This window comes from Vitis vinifera, chromosome 9 (assembly GCF_030704535.1).
Source record: "Vitis vinifera cultivar Pinot Noir 40024 chromosome 9, ASM3070453v1".
Classification (NCBI taxonomy): Eukaryota; Viridiplantae; Streptophyta; class Magnoliopsida; order Vitales; family Vitaceae; genus Vitis; species Vitis vinifera.
Window position 1 is genome coordinate 6,218,432 of NC_081813.1, and position 18,953 is coordinate 6,237,384.

General features: G+C 34.8%; 1 protein-coding gene across 3 annotated transcripts; it reads right to left on the reverse strand.

The window, feature by feature from the left end:
• Positions 1-2,511: 2,511 nt before the first annotated feature.
• LOC100256728 (uncharacterized) lies at positions 2,512-17,349 on the reverse strand. 3 transcript variants are annotated; one of them, XM_010656461.3, is made up of 7 exons: positions 17,185-17,349; positions 13,483-13,609; positions 12,223-12,290; positions 9,492-9,605; positions 9,214-9,376; positions 2,966-3,112; positions 2,512-2,875 (listed from the first exon to the last, which is right to left on the reverse strand). In XM_010656461.3, exons 2-7 carry the CDS (start codon positions 13,555-13,557, stop codon positions 2,849-2,851), a joined length of 594 nt encoding a protein of 197 aa, XP_010654763.1. In that variant the 5' UTR covers positions 13,558-13,609; positions 17,185-17,349; the 3' UTR covers positions 2,512-2,848. The 3 variants fall into 3 exon arrangements, with proteins under 3 accessions (XP_010654763.1, XP_003632756.1, XP_019077899.1); XM_003632708.4 differs by having other exon boundaries at positions 13,483-13,561; positions 17,185-17,321; XM_019222354.2 differs by lacking the exon at positions 13,483-13,609 and having other exon boundaries at positions 17,185-17,330.
• Between the last annotated feature and the right edge of the window lie 1,604 nt (positions 17,350-18,953).

Sequence of the window (18,953 nt, forward strand, 5' to 3'; positions counted from 1 at the left end):
TTTGTACGGTATGCTTCTGTCTAATAATAGAGAGTTTGTCCCTAAAATCATGATCTCTTTTCTAAGCAGTTATTTTTAAGGAACATGATATTCATATTGAACCCAAATCCTACAAGCATAAGCTTTTAGGAAAATTGATAGTTCAACATGGTACCAGATCTTGTTTTGGCAAGAAGCCTTGTGTTCGAGTTGTCTATCCGCAATTTGCATATTTGTTTCACTATTTGCACATTTGTAAGTCCAAAAAGAGTTATTTGCATTTGTTTGCCTACAGGCATATCTGTCTCTCTCACCTATCTATCTCTCCACGTGCAGGTATGGGGCCGCACATGAGGGAGGGTGTTAAGGAGTATGTCATATTAACTCCAAATCATGCAAGCTTAAGCTTTTAGAAAAATTGGTAGTTCAATAGTTATCAATGTTGGATTGGAATTATAGACTGTTATCTTGAAGGTTAGCTGAGGACTAAATATTTTGTAGATTCTGTTTGTTTTGAGGAAAGATGGGTAGTTGAAGCTTTAGGAATTCACTTGTGCAAACTAGGAAGTTGTCTAGTGACTGTTTCTCCCTATCAGAATTGGCAGATTTCCAAGAAGCCACTTATTCTATTAAAACAGCAAGTCGGTATCTGAACCTGATACAAAAACCATCTTTGTTGGATAATCCAATGAGAACCTGAATTCAGAGGAGGTTGGACCACAAGAAAGGTGAGGGATTCCTATGAGTTAAGCCTTTGGAAAGACATTAGAAAAGGATGGGAAGAGTTCTTTCTTAGAACTAGTATATGTATTGGAAATGGTAGACGTACAAGATTTTGGTGGGACAGTTGGGTTGGGGAGTCTAAGTTGAAAGATGTTTACCCTACACTTTTTAGGCTACTTCCCACAAAAATGCTACAATGGCAAACTTATGAGGGAGGGAAGGGGGTGGAGGTGGTTGTTGGGAGGTTCATTTTAGAAGACCTTTCCAAGATCGGGAGTTAGAGGAGGTGACTCATTTTTTGGAACACATTTCTTCGTTAAAAGTGCAAGAAGGGGATGACACTTTAATATGGAAAGTTGATGGGAGGGGAAAGTATAGTGTCGAGTCTTATCATAATTCTCTAAGGGCTGAGAACAATTGATTATTCCCAGCTAAAGAGATTTGGTGATCATGTACTCCTCTTAGAACTCGTTGTTTTGCCTAGGAAGCAGTTTGGAGGAAGATATTAACTGTAAACATGTTAATGAAGAAAGGATGGTCCATGGTTAATAGATGTAGTCTTTATAAAGATACCGAAGAATCAGTTGATCATATTTTGATTCATTATGATAAGACAAGGGAGCTTTGGACATTGTTGTTAACAATTTTTGGTTTGGTTTGGGTGTTCCTGACTTCAGTGAGAAATCTTATCCTAGGATGGAAATTCAAGGGGTTAGGGAAGAAGAAAAGAGCAATTTGGCAGTTGCCTCCAATTTGTCTATTTTGGTGTATTTGGGGAGAGCACAACCGAAGGACCTTCGAAGATGAAGAATTATCATACCAAAGTTTGAGGGATCTCTTTATACGTTTGCTTGTAGAGTGGTCCCAACAGTTTTTGGATTCAAAAAATCCCTCTTATCTGAATTTTTTGGATGCTCTTTACTATGGCTAGCCTTGCTCTTTTTTAGGTTTTTTTTTTCTTTTATGGTGCTTGGTTTGGTTTTCTTTGTGTGTATTGCCTATATATGTCAGGTGTGGCCCCTGTTTTTGGCATCTCTTAATACAAGCCTTTGTCTATCAAGAAAAAAAAAAAGAAGGGGCAGACACATCTTAATCTGATGTTTGATAAAAACAGAATTCGTTGTCGTTTTGTTTTATGTAGATCAAGATATATAAGAACACAGGTGTAACTCATGACAATCACAGAAGACTTCCACTAACTTCAGATCACCATTTTGAAATTGACTGGTATATATTCATATCCACTGGAATTCAATCAGATTAGGAATCAAACAAACCTTTATATATCATTTTTGTCTCACTACCTAGCCATTATTCAGTTACTCAAACTTTTAACACATTTGGGCTTGGATAGTGTCGTTCATTCTGTTCAACCTCCAAATCCATGTGGCAGTTGTATGCTGACATGAGAACAATAAAATTTAATAATGTTGAGTAATTACTCTTTTTTCTAACATGGTCAGAAAATCCCAGAACAATACCAACTTATTGAAAACTAAAGCTAGTAATCAACAAACAACAGACACATCTGGAATTTAGTGTCCTGGGGGCATTTGAGTTTTGACTATAGAAACTGTAAAGTACAAATTTTTCTATTCAGCATCAGCCCTTTTTACCTCAAATGAATGCCCTAAGGTTGTAGCATCATGTTTGCATTTATTTTCTTAGCTCTTTGTAACCTATTTTGCAGTATCAACCCTATGATTTTGCTTCAACAACAGGATTGTATATGATGCAAAACACCAATTCAACAGATAAGAAGAATATACATTAGAAATATTGACAAAAAACACAAAGATTTGCACATGATTTAAGGGTACAAAAGCTTCCAGAAGTTGCATTTTCATTAGATTTTCACACATCTTTGCCTACAATATAGCATAAAAAGAGCATTTGTTTCTAAGTTTTACATCTATGGATCACTGGAATCAGAAATTTACATATGCCAGACAAGTAGTTTAGTGAGGCTATTCTCCATTTGCAAGTAACAACACTTGATTTTTCATAGAGATTATCAATATAATAACCTCACTATGTGTACCTTACGAGGCCAGCAAGCAATTGCCATCAATGTGATTCTGAATTCTTGCTAGTCTAAAAAAGATAATCCCTCAAAACAACTGAAGGAGAGATTTCAACTGTTAGGTCAGTCTGTGAGCTCCTCCATCAAGCCCTGTTGACCTCAGACCAGAATAAAAATGTAAGAACTTTTGAGGCCCATGTAATATGCAATGGAAGTTAATTGGTTAGCAAGACATCCTACCTGAGAGATGAACTGCTCAGCATCAATCCGCTTAAGAAAGTGCATTGAGTGGCAAGCAAGGTTGGCTGACTGATCACTAAGCAACACCTCACCAATGTCATCAAGGACTCTCACCTGGATGTAGGGATCTTTGGGCGGCACCATATCCTGGAAAACACAATATAAGGTACTTAAAAAAGTTACTAGTTTGGTTTGGGATGGTCAATCATGTTTTTTCACTGTGTGAACACATGCACTTGCATATATAAATAACTATGGGAATTTCGAGAAGTGGCATGTTTGTATCTAGTTTTTCCATGAAGCACAAGTGAGTGGGTTTCTTACATATGACTAAATCATTCACAACTGAGAAAGCATATAAAAGATATCACCATTAATGCTCAAGTATTAGTAGAATGTCTCAAATTAATCTAATAATTAATGTATTCCTTTTACAAAACAATGTATCACCCATTGTTTCAGTAAATTTCATTATAAACTTGCCAATTTATTATCATATTTACCAATTTCTAATATTTTAAATTATTCTTCACTCAAACTCCCCTACCTAACCTGTTAGATAGTGTACAATTATTTCAATTATTTACTTTTTCTTTTTTTTCCTTTATTGTGAGTCCCACTAATATGTATATATATATATCCAAGTCCAATGTGTATTAATAACAGTTTTTCAATAACAAAAATTAGGGATTCTCCATTTTCTTTCTTTTCACATAGTATCAGAGCCTAGGGAGAAAAAAAAAAACCTAATTATTTTCGATTTATCCGTGAATCAATTTTAGGAAACCTTTCAATGACCGTGTTTCATTCCGGTCACCTTTTCCATCTCCTAAAGCTTTCCGATCAACCGTATCGTCGTCAAAAAACCCTCACCGCCGGCAACTTTTCCGGAGAAGTCATTTTCCGACATCGACCATGCCATCAGGTGCGCAAGGAGGAGATCTTCAAATTTTGTCAAAGCACCGGAGGGAGATTCTTAACCACGTGTCGTCCACGTGCGTTTCTTCTCCGACGGCCTGAATCTCACACGCCGGCGTGTGAACTTTGATGCCAACAATGTTAGTTCAAGAACACAAAGATAAAACAATCACACATACGGTACACGAGGTTTTAACGTAGTTCGGCCAACCATGTCTACGTCCACGAATAAGAGAAAATGATTCCACTATACAATAGAGAATATTATAGAGGACAGAACCAGATACAACTATTGGGTTTCCGAAACATCCCATGTTTCCCCACTCCTTGTATCCACCTCTAGCCTCGCCTAATGCCGTCTAGCTACCCTTCATCTGTGCTTGTGCCATCCGAGCCCTGCAAGTGCATTTTTTAGGGTTTTTTGTCTCCGTCGACCCTCTAAATAGCCTTTCCGATGACTTCCTCTCCACCCCGAGCCCTGCACGTGTCTTAGGAAGTGTTCTTCCACCCTTCCAGTAGTGCCACATTTGTTTTTCTTTACTATTTGGTCTCTCACAACCGCGGATCCTTGGTTTTTTCTTCTTTCAGCAGCGATCTGAAGCCGTATTAGGGCTCTCTTCGATCCAAACATATTTCGTTCTCCAGATAAGTAGATATGGCTACTAAAAGTTCCATTTTTTCCTCTGTCACATCTAGATCTCTTATGATTACTTCGGAGAATTTGGTTAGTAGTGAAAATTATTTGTCCTGGTCTGCCTCTGTGGAGCTTTGGTTCATGGGTCAAGGTTATGAGGATCACCTTGTTACACAGGAGGCGGATATCCCTGAGGTTGACAGAGTATAATGAAGGAAGATAGATGCATAGTTATGTAGTGTGTTATGGCAATCAATTGATCCTAAGATTCTGCTTCATCTTCGAGCCTACAAAACATGTTTTAAATTTTGGAATCAGGCGAAAGGGCTATACACGAATGATATCCAATGTCTTTATAAGGTGGCTTCTTCTATTGTTAATGCTAGACAACAAGACATGGATTTATCTACTTATATTGGCTAGATTGCCTCTCTTAAAGAGGAATTCTTGACCGTGATGCCTCTTACTACTGATGTTGCGGATCAACGAACACAGATTGACAAGTTCTTCATGGTTCTTACGCTTATTGGCCTCCGTCCAGATCTTGAGACCGTCCGCGATCAGATTCTTGGCAGTTCCTTCATTCCATCCTTGGATGATGTGTTTGCTCGCCTCCTCCGTATCTCCTCCACTCAGACTTTGCCATCTAATAACACTTCAGATTCTTTTGTGTTAGTTTCTCAAACTAACTCTCAAGGAGGACGCAGTGGTAACTGAGGTAGAGGCCAACGTCCTCATTGCACCTATTGCAATAAGCTTGGCCACACTCGTGATCGATGTTATCAGTCACATGGGCGGCCTCCCCGCACTGCCCACGTGGCCCAGTCATCTGATCCTCAGCCACCTCAGCCACCTCAGCCTTCCAATTCCTCCACATCTCAGGGTATTTCCCTCACTGACAATGAGCATGATGACTATCTCCGCTATCAGGCCACTAAGTCAGCTTCTGTTGCTTCTGTTGCCCAGACTGGTAATGCTTCTGCTTGTCTTACCCACACATCTTCTCTTGGACCTTGGATTCTAGATTCTGGCTCTTCTGATCACACATCTAGTAATAAGGATCTTTTCTCTTTTAATAATACTACCTCTGCCTTACCTACTATTACTTTAGCTAATGGTTCCCAAACTATGGCTAAAGGTTTTGGTTTAACTCATCCTCTCTCTTCTGTCCTTTATGCCCCTGAGTGTTCTTTTAATCTTATTTCCATCAGTCAAATAACTCGCACTCTTAACTGTTCTATCACTTTCTCTGATAAATTTGTGACCTTGCAGGACCGGAGTACGGGGAAGTCGATTAGCATAGGACGTGAGTCTCAAGGCCTCTATCACCTCACCTCGCCTTCAATTCCTGTAGTTTGCATTTCCACTGATGCTCCCCTCCTCATCCATAGTCACTTATGCCACCCTAGTCTATCCAAGTTCCAGAAAATGGTCCCTCATTTTTCATTTTTGTAGTCACTTGCGTGTGAGTCCTGTCAACTTGAGAAACATACTCGTGTCTTGTTCCTAAAACGTTTGAATAATCAGGCAAAGTATCCTTTTGAACTTGTCCACATTGATGTTTAGGGTCCTTGTCGGACCGCGTCTACTTTAAGATTTCAGTATTTTGTCACTTTCATTGATGACTATTCTCGATGTACTTCGTTATTTTTAATAAAAAATCGAGCTGAGTTATTCTCTATTTTTCAGAAATTTTATGCTGAAATCCAAACTCAGTTCAATATTTCTATTCGTGTGTTACACAATGACAATGCCAGGGAATATTTTTCTGCACCATTTACTTCATTTATGTCCCAACATGGGATCCTTCATCAGTCTTCTTGTGCTCATACTCCTCAACAAAATGGGGTAGCTGAATGTAAGAATCGACATCTTATTGAAACGGCTCGTACTCTCCTTCTTCATGGTAATGTTCCTTTTCGTTTTTGAGGGGACGCTGTTCTTACAGCATGTTATTTGATTAGTTGTATGCCCTCATCTGTATTACACAATTAGATTCCTCATTCTCTTTTTTTCCTTGACCAATCACTTTATTTCATTCCTCCTCGTGTTTTTTATTGTACTTGCTTTGTTTATATTCTCATTCCTGGACAAGACAAACTTTCTGCCAAAGCCACAAAATGCATCTTCTTGGGATATTCCAAACTTCAAAAAGGTTATCGTTGTTGTTCCTCTGAGACTCATCACTACTTTCTCTCCGCTGATGTCACTTTCTTTGAGGACTCACCATTCTTCTCCACCTCTGAGTCTCTTCCTATTTCTGAAGTCTTAACCCTTCCCATTATCTCCCCACCTGATGCAGTGCCTTCTCACCCACTTCAGGTTTATCATCATCGGCATCATGTCGTTGTTCCTCCTTCTTTGGCCGAGGTACCTACTGACTCACTTCCTATCCCTTCGGCTTCTCTTACCCCGGCTCTGCCTCCTTCTGCTAACTTACCCATTGCTCTTCGAAAAGGTAATCGATCTACTTGTAATCCTCATCCCATTTACAATTTTTTGAGTTACCATCGATTATTTTCACCCTATTCTACATTTATTTCTTCTATATCTTCTGTTTCTCTTCCCAAGAGCACCCCTGAGGCTCTTTCCTATCCAGGCTGACGACAGACAATGGTAGATGAAATGGCTGCTTTACACTCCAATGGCACTTGGGATCTTATTGTTTTACCCTCCGATAAATCTACAGTTGGTTGTCGTTGGGTCTACATAGTTAAGGTTGGCCCTGATGGTCAGGTTGTTCGTCTTAAGGCCCACTTAGTCGCTAAAGGCTATACTCAGGTTTATGGTTCTGATTATGGTGACACTTTCTCTCCTGTAGCCAAGATAGCTTCTGTTTGTCTATTGCTCTCCATGGCTGCTATGCATTCTTAGCCTCTTTATTAGTTAGATATTAAAAATGTTTTCCTTCATAGGGATCTTGCTGAGGAATTTTATATGAAGCAACCACCTGGTTTGGTTGCTCAAAAGGAGTCTGGTTTAGTGTGCAGGTTACGTCGTTCTCTATATGGCTTGAAACAATCTTCTCGAGCATGGTTTAGCCGTTTTAGTTCTGTTGTTCAGGAGTTTGGTATGTTCCGCAGTACAGCAGACCATTCCGTTTTCTATCATCATAACTCTTCGAGACAGTGTATTTATCTGTTAGTTTATGTGGACGACTTCGTCATTACAGGCAGTGATCAAAATGGTATTCAAAAACTAAAGCAACACATTTTCACCCACTTACAGACTAAAGACTTGGGGAAACTCAAGTATTTCTTAGGGATTGAGATAGCTCAATCCAGTTCCAGTGTAGTTCTTTCCCAAAGGAAGCACGCTTTAGACATCTTGGAAGAAACCGGTATGTTAGACTGTAAACCGGTAGATACTCTTATGGATCCAAATGTCAAACTTATACCAAGACAAGGGGAGCCTTTAGGAGATCCTGGAAGATATCGGCGACTTATAAGTAAACTAAACTACCTCACCATTACTCGTCCAGACATTTCTTTTCCTATAAGTGTTGTTAGTCAATTCCTACAGTCACCATGTGATAGCCATTAGGATGTTGTAATCCGCATTCTTCAATATATCAAAAGCACACCAGGCCAAAGTGTGTTGTACGAGAACAGAAGTCATACCCAAGTTGTTGATTACACAAATGCAGATTGGGCTGGCTCACCCACAGATAGACGTTCCACTTCCGGGTATTGTGTTTTTATTGGAGGTAACCTAATATCCTGGAAGAGTAAGAAACAAGATGTAGTGGCTAGATCTAGTGCTGAAGCCAAGTATCGAGCTATGGCTCTGGCAACATGTGAACTCATATGGCTGAAACATCTTCTTCAGGAGTTGAGATTTGGAAAGGATGAACAGATGAAGTTCATCTGTGACAACCAAGCCGTTTTGCATATTGCATCCAATCCAGTCTTCCATGAAAGGACCAAACACATTGAAGTTGACTGTCACTTCATTAAAGAGAAGATCGCATCAGGATGTGTGGCGACTAGTTTTGTCAATTCAAATGATCAACTAGCAGATATTTTTACTAAATCTCTTAGAGGTCTTAGAATTCAATACATTTGTAACAAGCTTGGTGCATATAACATATATGCTCCAGCTTGAGGGGGAGTGTTAGATAGTGTACAGTTATTTCAGTTGTTTACTTTTCCTTTTTTTTCCTTATTGTATTGTAGGTCCCACTAACATGTATATAAATACCCAAATCCAATGTGTATTATTAACAGTTTTTCAATAACAAAAATTAGGGATTCTCCCTTTTCTCTCTTTTCACACAACCAATCCTTTCTCTTTGAAAAATATGATACATAGTAGAAAGATAATTTTCCCTCTACTATGGAAACATGATAAAGATGGAAACAGGTAGCTTCTCTTTGGAAAGCAAAGCTACTAGAAGTGAATTAGATGTGCCGCCAACCTGTTGAAGGAAACAATGACCTGCTAAAAAAGAAGAAAGATATTTTCTTCATTTTTTGGAACTATGGGTTTTCTTTTTCATATATATATAGTTTTTAATGCTTTAATTAAGAAAATCAGAGGGAATTCTTTCAAATCAAACCCACAATCTACGTTTCATACAAAAAATGTTAAGGACCACCATTCAAGTTCCCAAATTGAAGAATTGCACTGCGATGTAACCATACTTATTGGCTCTTATTAAAGAGTACAACTCATACAACAGGGAGAAATGGCTTACCACTGTCAAATCAAGCTCCAGTTCTGACATATATGATTCTAGAGCTGTAGAATGATTCTTGAAATACTCCTCCTCTGAGTAGCTAAGCTTCTCATGAATTTCTTGAGGGAGAACAGGCCCTATCTTCCATCTCAAATTTCTAATAATTTCTGCTCGATTATACCTACATAGATACAAAATCATGAACAACCTAACAAGATGATTAATCTCAAACATAAGAACTAGCTAGAAGCAGTTTGCTCAAGGAAACAACAATATCGCTGATGACAGATAATTACACATATGCCATAAGGCAGCGCTTGTTGCGCATTAAAGAAAGATGGTGGATGACCATCCCAAAGTGATCAGCATTTCTAGTTGTTTGAATGTCCATTCCTTCTTCCTGGATTTTCCTGTTATAGCATCAAACATGTCAATCACAAGACAAAATTGATGTAGCAAGCACTCATAACAAAAAAGAGAAAGTGAAATTACTAATGCATTAAATGAAATTCCTAAAGTAAACTAACTAGTGCAATTCAAATAGGTGCCAATGTAGCCTATATGATGATTTGTCTGTCAACCTTGACCATCAAATGCCATATGGCTGGGCATGTCTATGTCCATACGCCAAAAAGTTTTGGTGCGATTTAGTAGACTAGATGGTTCTATACACAGAGGAAGACAAAAAAAAAAAGGATTCAATTGCATGGCTACAGTACAAATAGTTGGAATAAAAGTGTTTACTTGAGTTTAGTTGTATTTTTTATTTATGAAGATGTAATAAAAGCTGAAGAGAAAGATAAGAGATCCTTCCCACAAAAAAACAAAACTTGATCAAAGTAAGATTAGACTCCACTATACAAGGAGAACTATACACATAGGCAGACACAAAATAACTTAGAAAATCGAAATCAACCCCTCTCAAAGTTATCTATACCTTTTGAATTACAAACCGAAAGCCAACTGAGTTGAACAACATTAAGTGGAACTATTCTAAAAGCAACGATACAAGAGGCCCAAAGGGAGGAAGAAAAATGAAGTAGATCTCACAATGTCCCTCCCGTTCTCCACTTTTCTTCAAAAATTCTAGCATTTCTCTCTTGCCACACAATCCAAAGTAGAGTGAGACAAGCTATTTACCAAGGAGTCTTGCCTCTAATTGAGTACCCCAATCCTCTAAATGAAATAATCATCATATCTCTGATACTCCTGGGCGACACCTAAACCATATTGGCTAAATTGAAGAGCTTATATGAAAGCCCCAATGTTATTAGGCAATGTAAAAAAAGATGGTTAATCGATTCTCCACTTCCTATGCATAAAATGCACTAATAAGGATTGAGAGATTTGTAGGGTCTTCTCATCTATAGCAAGCCATTGGTATTTACCTTGTATACCACTAACCAAATGGGCTTTTGATTTCCCAACAAAATTGGCCAAAAAGAACGGCATTGGATTTGGGAGATTGGATAAGACCAAGAAGGAAAATTTTATCCAAAATAAACCCAAGGATGATAAAAACCAAGCCCTTAAATCTACAGTAAAGGGAGACAAGTGCATTGGGGTAAGTGAAAACACAAGTCTTTCAAAAAAATCAATTTCACTATCAATCAAATTGCAGCAAAAGTTAAAAATTCCAAAAAAGCGGGTAGGAATTACCAAAGACAATTGAAATGGCGAGATTTTTCACTAAGATAACTCTATAATGTCCTAAAAATCTTCCCATAATTGAATTCTCTCCCCGTTCCCTACCACAAAGCGTGTGTATGAGGAGAAGTCCTGAAAGACTTGTACAATAGCCTTTCAATGACATCTGTATAACTAACTAACCAAAATGTCAGCATCCCATCCATTAGGATGTCCCATAAATGCTCGCAATAACTTAATGCCATAGACCACAACTTTCCCTAGGGAACCTCCGTATCCACTTTCCTTTAAGAGCACGATTTCTCAAGGCAATATTCCCAAACCCCAAACCTCCATACTCCTTTGGTCTACATACCACATCCCAATTGATAAGATGATCTTTCTTACCATCCCATGTCCTTGACCAAAGGAAGTCCCTTTGCATTTTCTCAATCTTTAAGGCTACTAAAGTTGGGATCTTGAAAAGGGAGGAAATAACTAGGGATGTGAGACAAATATGACTAAATTAAGGTTATCCTCCCCCCCACCCCCAAAAGACAAAAAAGTCTTTTTCCATCCATCCAACCTCCTCAATATTCTATCAGCCACTGAATCTCAAAACCCTGTTGTTTTTGGATTCCCTCCTAAAGAAAGACCTAGATAAGATAGTGACCATTCTGAAACCCCAAAATCAAGCGTTGAGGCCAACCTACATATCAACTCCTGCCTTACATTAGTACCAAAAAGAGTGCCCTTCTCTAAATTAATTTTCAATCCTGATAACTGCCCAAAAACGAAAAGGATCAACTTAAGATTTTGCAGAATTTCCAAAGAGGTTTTAGAGAGAGAAAAAAAATTGCTATATTTTAAACAGGCAAAACCTTTATGAATCTTTAAAAGTTTTCAAATGATAAACAATGATATTGAGTTCAATATTGTTTGGCTTCAGCTTCTAACAAAGCAGCCAAGGATTAATAATCTACCTGATCTTCTTAAGAGTGCATACCTGAAACAATTTGTGGTGCAATGGGTAAGTGTAACTGTGAAACTCAATAAAATGATGGATGAAGAATCAAAATTAGTGGTATCTGACTTTCAGGGTATTTAAAACACCATATTTGACAGATAAAAGGAATTTAAAAAAAAAACAAAAAACAAAAAAATAAAAGGAAGATGTAGCAGTACTAGACCAGACCTAATTGCATCACTTAAACAAAGTTGGTCAATAAAACAAAAACTGTAGCAGTAAAGGGAAAAAGAAGAAATTAAAATGACACATGCTTGGGCCCAAAAATGAGATTGAACAAGAATTCTGCTGCAACACTATACAAGAGAGCATAAATAAGTAACTAAATGAATAACAGGGAAAAAAACATATGGCAATAATAGAAACAGGATTACCTCATCAAAGATTGAAGTTCAAGGTAATGAGTACTGCATTCTTTGACTACTTGATCAAACATGTCACTCTACATGACCATAGAAACAAATGAAACATCATTGGCACCATTATATTAATTAGTAATTACTGCATATTATTGGCAACAGGAACCATAATTGGAGAAAAATAAAAGCAATAGAAATGAGTAATGAATGTATCCAACCAACAAATAGCAGTAAAGAGATTTAGAAAAATGAGAAACAGCAAAGGGAAAAGAAGGCATACATCACATATTCGTAAAAACATGAAAATCAATAACTTCGATAATGGAAAATAGAAATGAGAAATGAACTAAACTATCATTCATGAAAGGCCTCTGAGTCAAGTCTTAAGATTTTAGATTCATTGTAGAAATGCATAAAATGCCTTTAGTTCAAATCTTCGCCATCATTTGTGATTTTGGGTCCACTTATCTGTGATGGGCCCATTTATGATGATAGGTTTTGCCACAAAATTATATTCCAAAATGTGATAGGCCAATCCAATTTCCATCAGACATATAGAGACTCCATACTTCATTTTCTTTTTCTCAAACATTACCAAGAAAGTTGTATCTATATAAACTGTATTCTCAAGTTCAGTTTTCAGTTAGCAAACACATGAAAGACTATGCTTATTCATTATCACATACCCAAGAAAAGATTCACATTTGCAGCATAAAGACACAAAAAGGCAACTTTATAGCACAATAAGAGTTTAATTCAATGTGCAATGAACCTGAACCCAACTGTCATAGGAACAACACAGGCCAAACAGGCACAATTTCACATAAGAACTTGTGCATGTTAGAAGAAAAAAAACATTCTCCATCTGAGTAAATGAATGGAGAAAATGGAACTAATCTAATGCATGGATAACTACATTGCAAAAGGAACTTTGCTAGAGACAAGAACAAGAAAAGAAAAAAAGTTTCTTTTTTTTTTTTTTCTCTTCCAACTATGAAAAAAATTATTTTACCCTGCATAACAAAATTTTGAAAGGCAAAAAATTAAAGATTGATAATTGTTGACCATGGCTAACATCTTAAGCATGAATCTCATCAAAGTAACAGAAAAACAAACATCCCACAAAGTGAATTCCCAAATGCTAACTAAATAAGAATAATCATCATCCTTAACCCATCTCTTGCCAAAACTCTTCATACAATCAGAGATCACACAAAACCATTGAACAATTCATAGTAAGCTGTAAGAGCATCATAAGACAATCACCATCCTTACATTGAAACCAGTGAGCTGCCCTTTTTCAGCAGATGAGAATTCCTTTATCAGCTGACATGCCCTTCTTCCATACATCTCTCTGGCGTTCAAAATGTTCACCCCCCTTTAATCTCCAACTCCAATTTCCCTTTAAACAATTGCATTCTCAAGCATTTTTCAAACATAATAAATAAATCAAACAAATTAATTCAAAATCAAAAAGCTAAAGCTACATGAAAGAACAGCATCATCTTTGAGATTCTTAGCTTCCTCTTTGTGACTACATATGCTAGACCGAGAACAACCATAGTTTTTGCAAAGTTGAGGAAGATAGTTAACAGGTTTTGAGATTGGAATCATAAAGTACCTATTAGATTTTGACGGGAAGAAAAGTAGAGAAAGCGAAGAAAAGTTTGAGATCAAATTGAACCATCTTGTGTTGCTTTTGAGGTTTTGGCAGATAATTTTGCAAATTTTAAAATTAACCACTAAATTTGGTTGTAATAAAGTGTGGCTGGTGATTGTTTACTCCAAACAACCAGAGAGGTGATTGACACGTGACAGCCTGATTTTATCCTCAATTTGGGTCCATGGCTACTTAGTTTTTATTCCTTTTTTTCTTTTTTTAATTTTAAAATAGTGTAATTAAATATTGTCATATGTTTATAATTAATCCACTAAAATTAATTAATTTCTAATTTTAAAATATATTAGCTAATATAATTAGTAGTTTGATAAATAAACAAAATACTCTTATGGTTCTCATTATGAGAGACGTTACCTCACTCTTATGGTATGCAACACAAGCCATTTTGGTGTGTCTTAGCATCTGCACATTCATAGCGCCAACTCATGTTAACTACATCTTTACCCATTGCATGTATATCCATTACTCTTTCCAATTGAATAGTTCAATGATACCCATCGCTCTTACCAATTGAATAGTTCAATGAAGTTTTCAGATTATAATATGCAGTTTGTTCAGTGATAAGATAGAATCTATGCAGATTTTAAGGCATAGTTCACCATCTTTCAGGTTCAACAAGCATGCTCTCACTCAAACCCTTAGAAGATTAAGGTCAGTATAATTCATAATATTATTCATTACCAATTAAGAAATTAAATATGATTTGTGTGTTGTAAATTGCAATTGAACAAATGATGTATAAGAGAATGCAGACACACATTGCAGTTGATATAGGAGTATTGCTTGATATATTGGAAGAACATCCATGTTATACAATTTTTTAAATCATCTTGTAGGTATTTTTAGTTAAGAACTTCATGGGTAAGAAAGAAGAACCTGATAAAGATGTGAAGAAATGTAATTTTTTGTGGGAATCTGCTGAAAATAATGACCAGCCATTATTTGATAATGAGGTTGTGATTGCTTTATTCAAATCAACAACTGATATAGTGATGTATTATGTAATTATTTTTATTAGAAGTATTATGTAATTATTTTTATCAAAAACTAGTGGTATAATTTGTATTGTCCAAACAAAATGATCTGAATTACTAAGAGCCCATTTGGCAGTGTGTCTAGTCAAAGTGGTTTTACTGAAAGTGTTTTTTTCTGTAGAGCTTCTTTGAAAAACTCTTTTATGAGAATCCAGAAAGGTGATTCTAATAGTGTTTTTAATAAGGCATTGCATAATTACAAAAGCACTTTGAATATTAATAAATTACCAAAAAGGATATGAAATTTAATTACCAAAAAGAAATATTATTATAAACCAATAATTTTTCATGACAAAAGAATATAAAAACATCTTTGATAAAAGACTAAATTAGGATAAGCAACAAAAGAGACGGCTCCATTTATGAACATCTATATAACTCAACAGAAATCCTATTTGTTTAAAGTATATATACAATAGATACACAGCCAACAAAATCAAAATGGGGCAAAATATATATAATAGACACTAAAGTAGCCCTTGTTGAATAATCTCTATTGGGCTGTGTCAGTACAGTAATATGTATAATGCAAATGGCAGGGTAAAGAAGACCACTGAATGTCAAGCATTGACTATCCTTTGGAGTTGAATTTTTATTTTTTTTTCATATTCTTACCATTTAGTTGTTCATGTCCACATTAAAAATTCCAAAGTTGAAGAACTCCTCAAATCAAGTAATTTGACTTTTGACCTTCACCACAATTTCTGTGGGCTTATTATCAGGGTATCTAGTAATATAACGTATATGTTTATTGAGCTTCACTAACTGCTCTGAGGGTATTTCATCTGTTCTGCTCTATAAATTATGCAATTCTTTCAGCCTGGTGGCAAATGTTTTCCATACAATATGTGTCCAGTTTCAAAACCAATGGTCTTGTCTACTAGCATTTCTGAATAAATTTCTTTTGTTGGATGTTAATGAAGGGTGAGCAATATGCATCATAATTTAAAATTTTTGTTGGGTAAGTTTGACCCCCTTTTTTTGGTGGATGGGCTAATTTGCCAGTGAAATTAGGTAGATGATATCATGACCAATTTTTCAATAGAAGTTTTAGGTCTCTGCATAAGTAGTTCTCATACCCAATCTGGTAATGGTAGAAGCTGGGCAAGGGCCCTACTTCTTTCAGATGGGATACGTCTTTGCATTAGAAACAAAATTGGACTCGTGAAAAATACCCTCTACAACACAGAAGACTGACTTTTACAACTCTTGGAACATTTAGCAGATAGTGCCACAAAATACTGGTTTGAGCAAATTTGAAACCTTGAGAGGAAGTAGATTCACTTGTGGATCACAATAGCTCAGGACATCTCTTGAACAAAAATTTCCTGAGATTCATGGAACCTAATTATATTTATCAAATTACTCAGTAACCTCTGACTAGGAAACCCTATTTATGGAAATTGGTCTCAACTTGGCAATATCACAAACCAACTCCAAGAGAAACCATGAATACTGGAAAATTTTCACTTCAATTAGAAAATAAACTCCAAATATTTCTATAGCATTGAAATCATTGTATGAAAGAGAGAGAGAGCTGAGCCCCTTTCACAATCATTATTAGAAAAGCAAAACATAAATGCCTAGGATCCAATTCAATAAACACCCACAACTTGTAAAAAGGGATCAGTGGATCAAAACCTCACTGGGACATAATTCTCCAGAACCCGTATGGAAAAAATTAATAATAATAAGAATAAGAATAATAAAGTAAAAAATCACAAAATTTAAGACAAATAACAGCAATGAAACAACACCCATGTCAAATTAAACAACAAGATATTGCCTAGCAAAGTCTTTCTAACTTCAAAAACCACCAAGAGAGAAAATATATCCAAAAAAGGAAGATAAAAGAAAAATTATAACAGAAGAACACAATTAAAAAAAAAAAAAAAAGAAAGAAAGAAAGAAAGAAACGAATGAGTCACCAATAAAACCCCATCAAAGTTACTCCAAATGATTGAAGCAGCACCTGAACTCCAAAACCCTAAACAGCCCAATTGGAGATGCAGACGAGAACAGAGAGAGAGATTGCTTGCAAGATTCATTCTCTAAAACTCTCTGTCGTGACACGGACAAAAATTAAGGTCTGGAAGTGATTCTTGTATAAATGATTTTAGGATTTACAGATTTTATCGATACTCAACGGAACCGGAACCGTTTCATTTTCCAACACTTTCCTCCTAACCAAACAATCCCTAACCCTAACCAACATTTCAAGCCAATCAAACATTAAAAAGAAAGAAGAAGAGAAGAGAGTACCTCGAGTTCAACGATTTTGAATGAGAGAGAGAGAGAGAGAGCTTTCAGACTCGAGTCTCGGAGGGAAAGTGAAGGAGGGAAACGGAAAGGAAAAGGGCGGGTATCACTTGGGCTATTTCCTAAATATTTGAAAATTTTGAAGTGTTTTCTTTTTTTTCAAAGAAACGCCCTCTTTTAAATAATCATTTCTTGTCTTTTAAAATTTTCAAGCTTAAGTCACCATAAATTAGTATTTACACGACTGTTTTTTTACAGGTTTTCAATATTTTATAACAGTTTTTAAAAACGGTTGTCTAATGTTTTATAAAATAAACTGTATATTTAAAAATCTAAAATATTTTTAATATGTTTTAAATGTTTTTAAATATATTTTAAAAATAATTTTTGTATTAAGTGTTTTATTTTTAATCATTTTTTATGTTTGTAAAATTATTTTTTAAAATAATCAGAGAAAATAAGTAAAAATAATTAAAAGATATTCTTTAAAAATATTTTATTTTTTATTTTTTAAAACAAAAAATATAATATAATTTTTTTATTATCAAAAGCGTTCCATTTTTTATTTATTTATTAAACTTTCGTATCTATGACTCAAACCCTTGGGAAATGTTATGTATGGGAAGAATATAAAAATAAAGAAAAAAGTATAGATTCACTATAAAATTTTAATTATTAATTATGTATTGCTTAATTAATAATATATTTACTTAATAAGAAAATTCAAAAAATAGATGTGAATAGAAAAAAATTCATAATATATCATATTTTATCTATTTTTTTATTGATTAGATTCATATTTTAAGTTTTGAATTGTTTTTAAAAATAGTTAATTTATTAATAAATTTAATATAAAGTGTTATTTGATTTGAAGTTTATTTTTTCAGGGAAAAAATTTATAAAAATATAATTATATTCAAAAAAGAAATAACAGTAATTATGAACCAATTTTTATCTATAAATTTTTTTGGTATTAATAGGTTTATTATTTGATTTTCAAAATAATAATAAAATTATATTTTATGTATGTTTTATTCTTCTTATTGAGAAATTGTTTTATTCTCACTTACAGTGTTTCACTAATATCTTATTGGGTTCCAAAATATCAATAGTTAACAGTTAACACCTCATTCTCATTTATTTATTTTTATTTTTTATTTTTTATTTTTTCATCAATTTTGTAAGGGAATATTGGTTTTTGACATATTTATTGGGCTAGGCTTAGGCCCAACTAAAACGGTTAAGGAATTTGCCCATCTACGGCCCATGGCAACTTCACTCTAAACTTGTCATAGAGCCCATATATGTACCTTTCATTTTCACAACAACCAAAATACTTGAAAATCCCCAATTATTTAATTTTTATACAAAAGAATTATAAAATAAATAAAATAAGTTTAAGGTAATATATAAAAATAATTTATTAATTTTAAATTTATTTTATTTTCTTTCCCTTTAAATTCCTACTGTCCTAGAAAATTGGAAAAAAAATAAAAAATAAAAAAATAGATTTAAAATTAATAAATTATTTTTATTTGTTATTTCAAACTTATTTTATTTATATTAATTATTTTATATAAAGATTAAATAAATTTAAAATATATAAATTTTTAATTAATTTAAATTATAATTTATTTTCTTTTAACATTTCTCAGTAACCAAACATGGTCTAAGAATTTTAAATTTTATATATTTTGCATAACCAGGGAGGTCAAATAAATTGGACGACATAAATCCCAGGAAATCCAAAAGAAAAATAATATATAGATGAT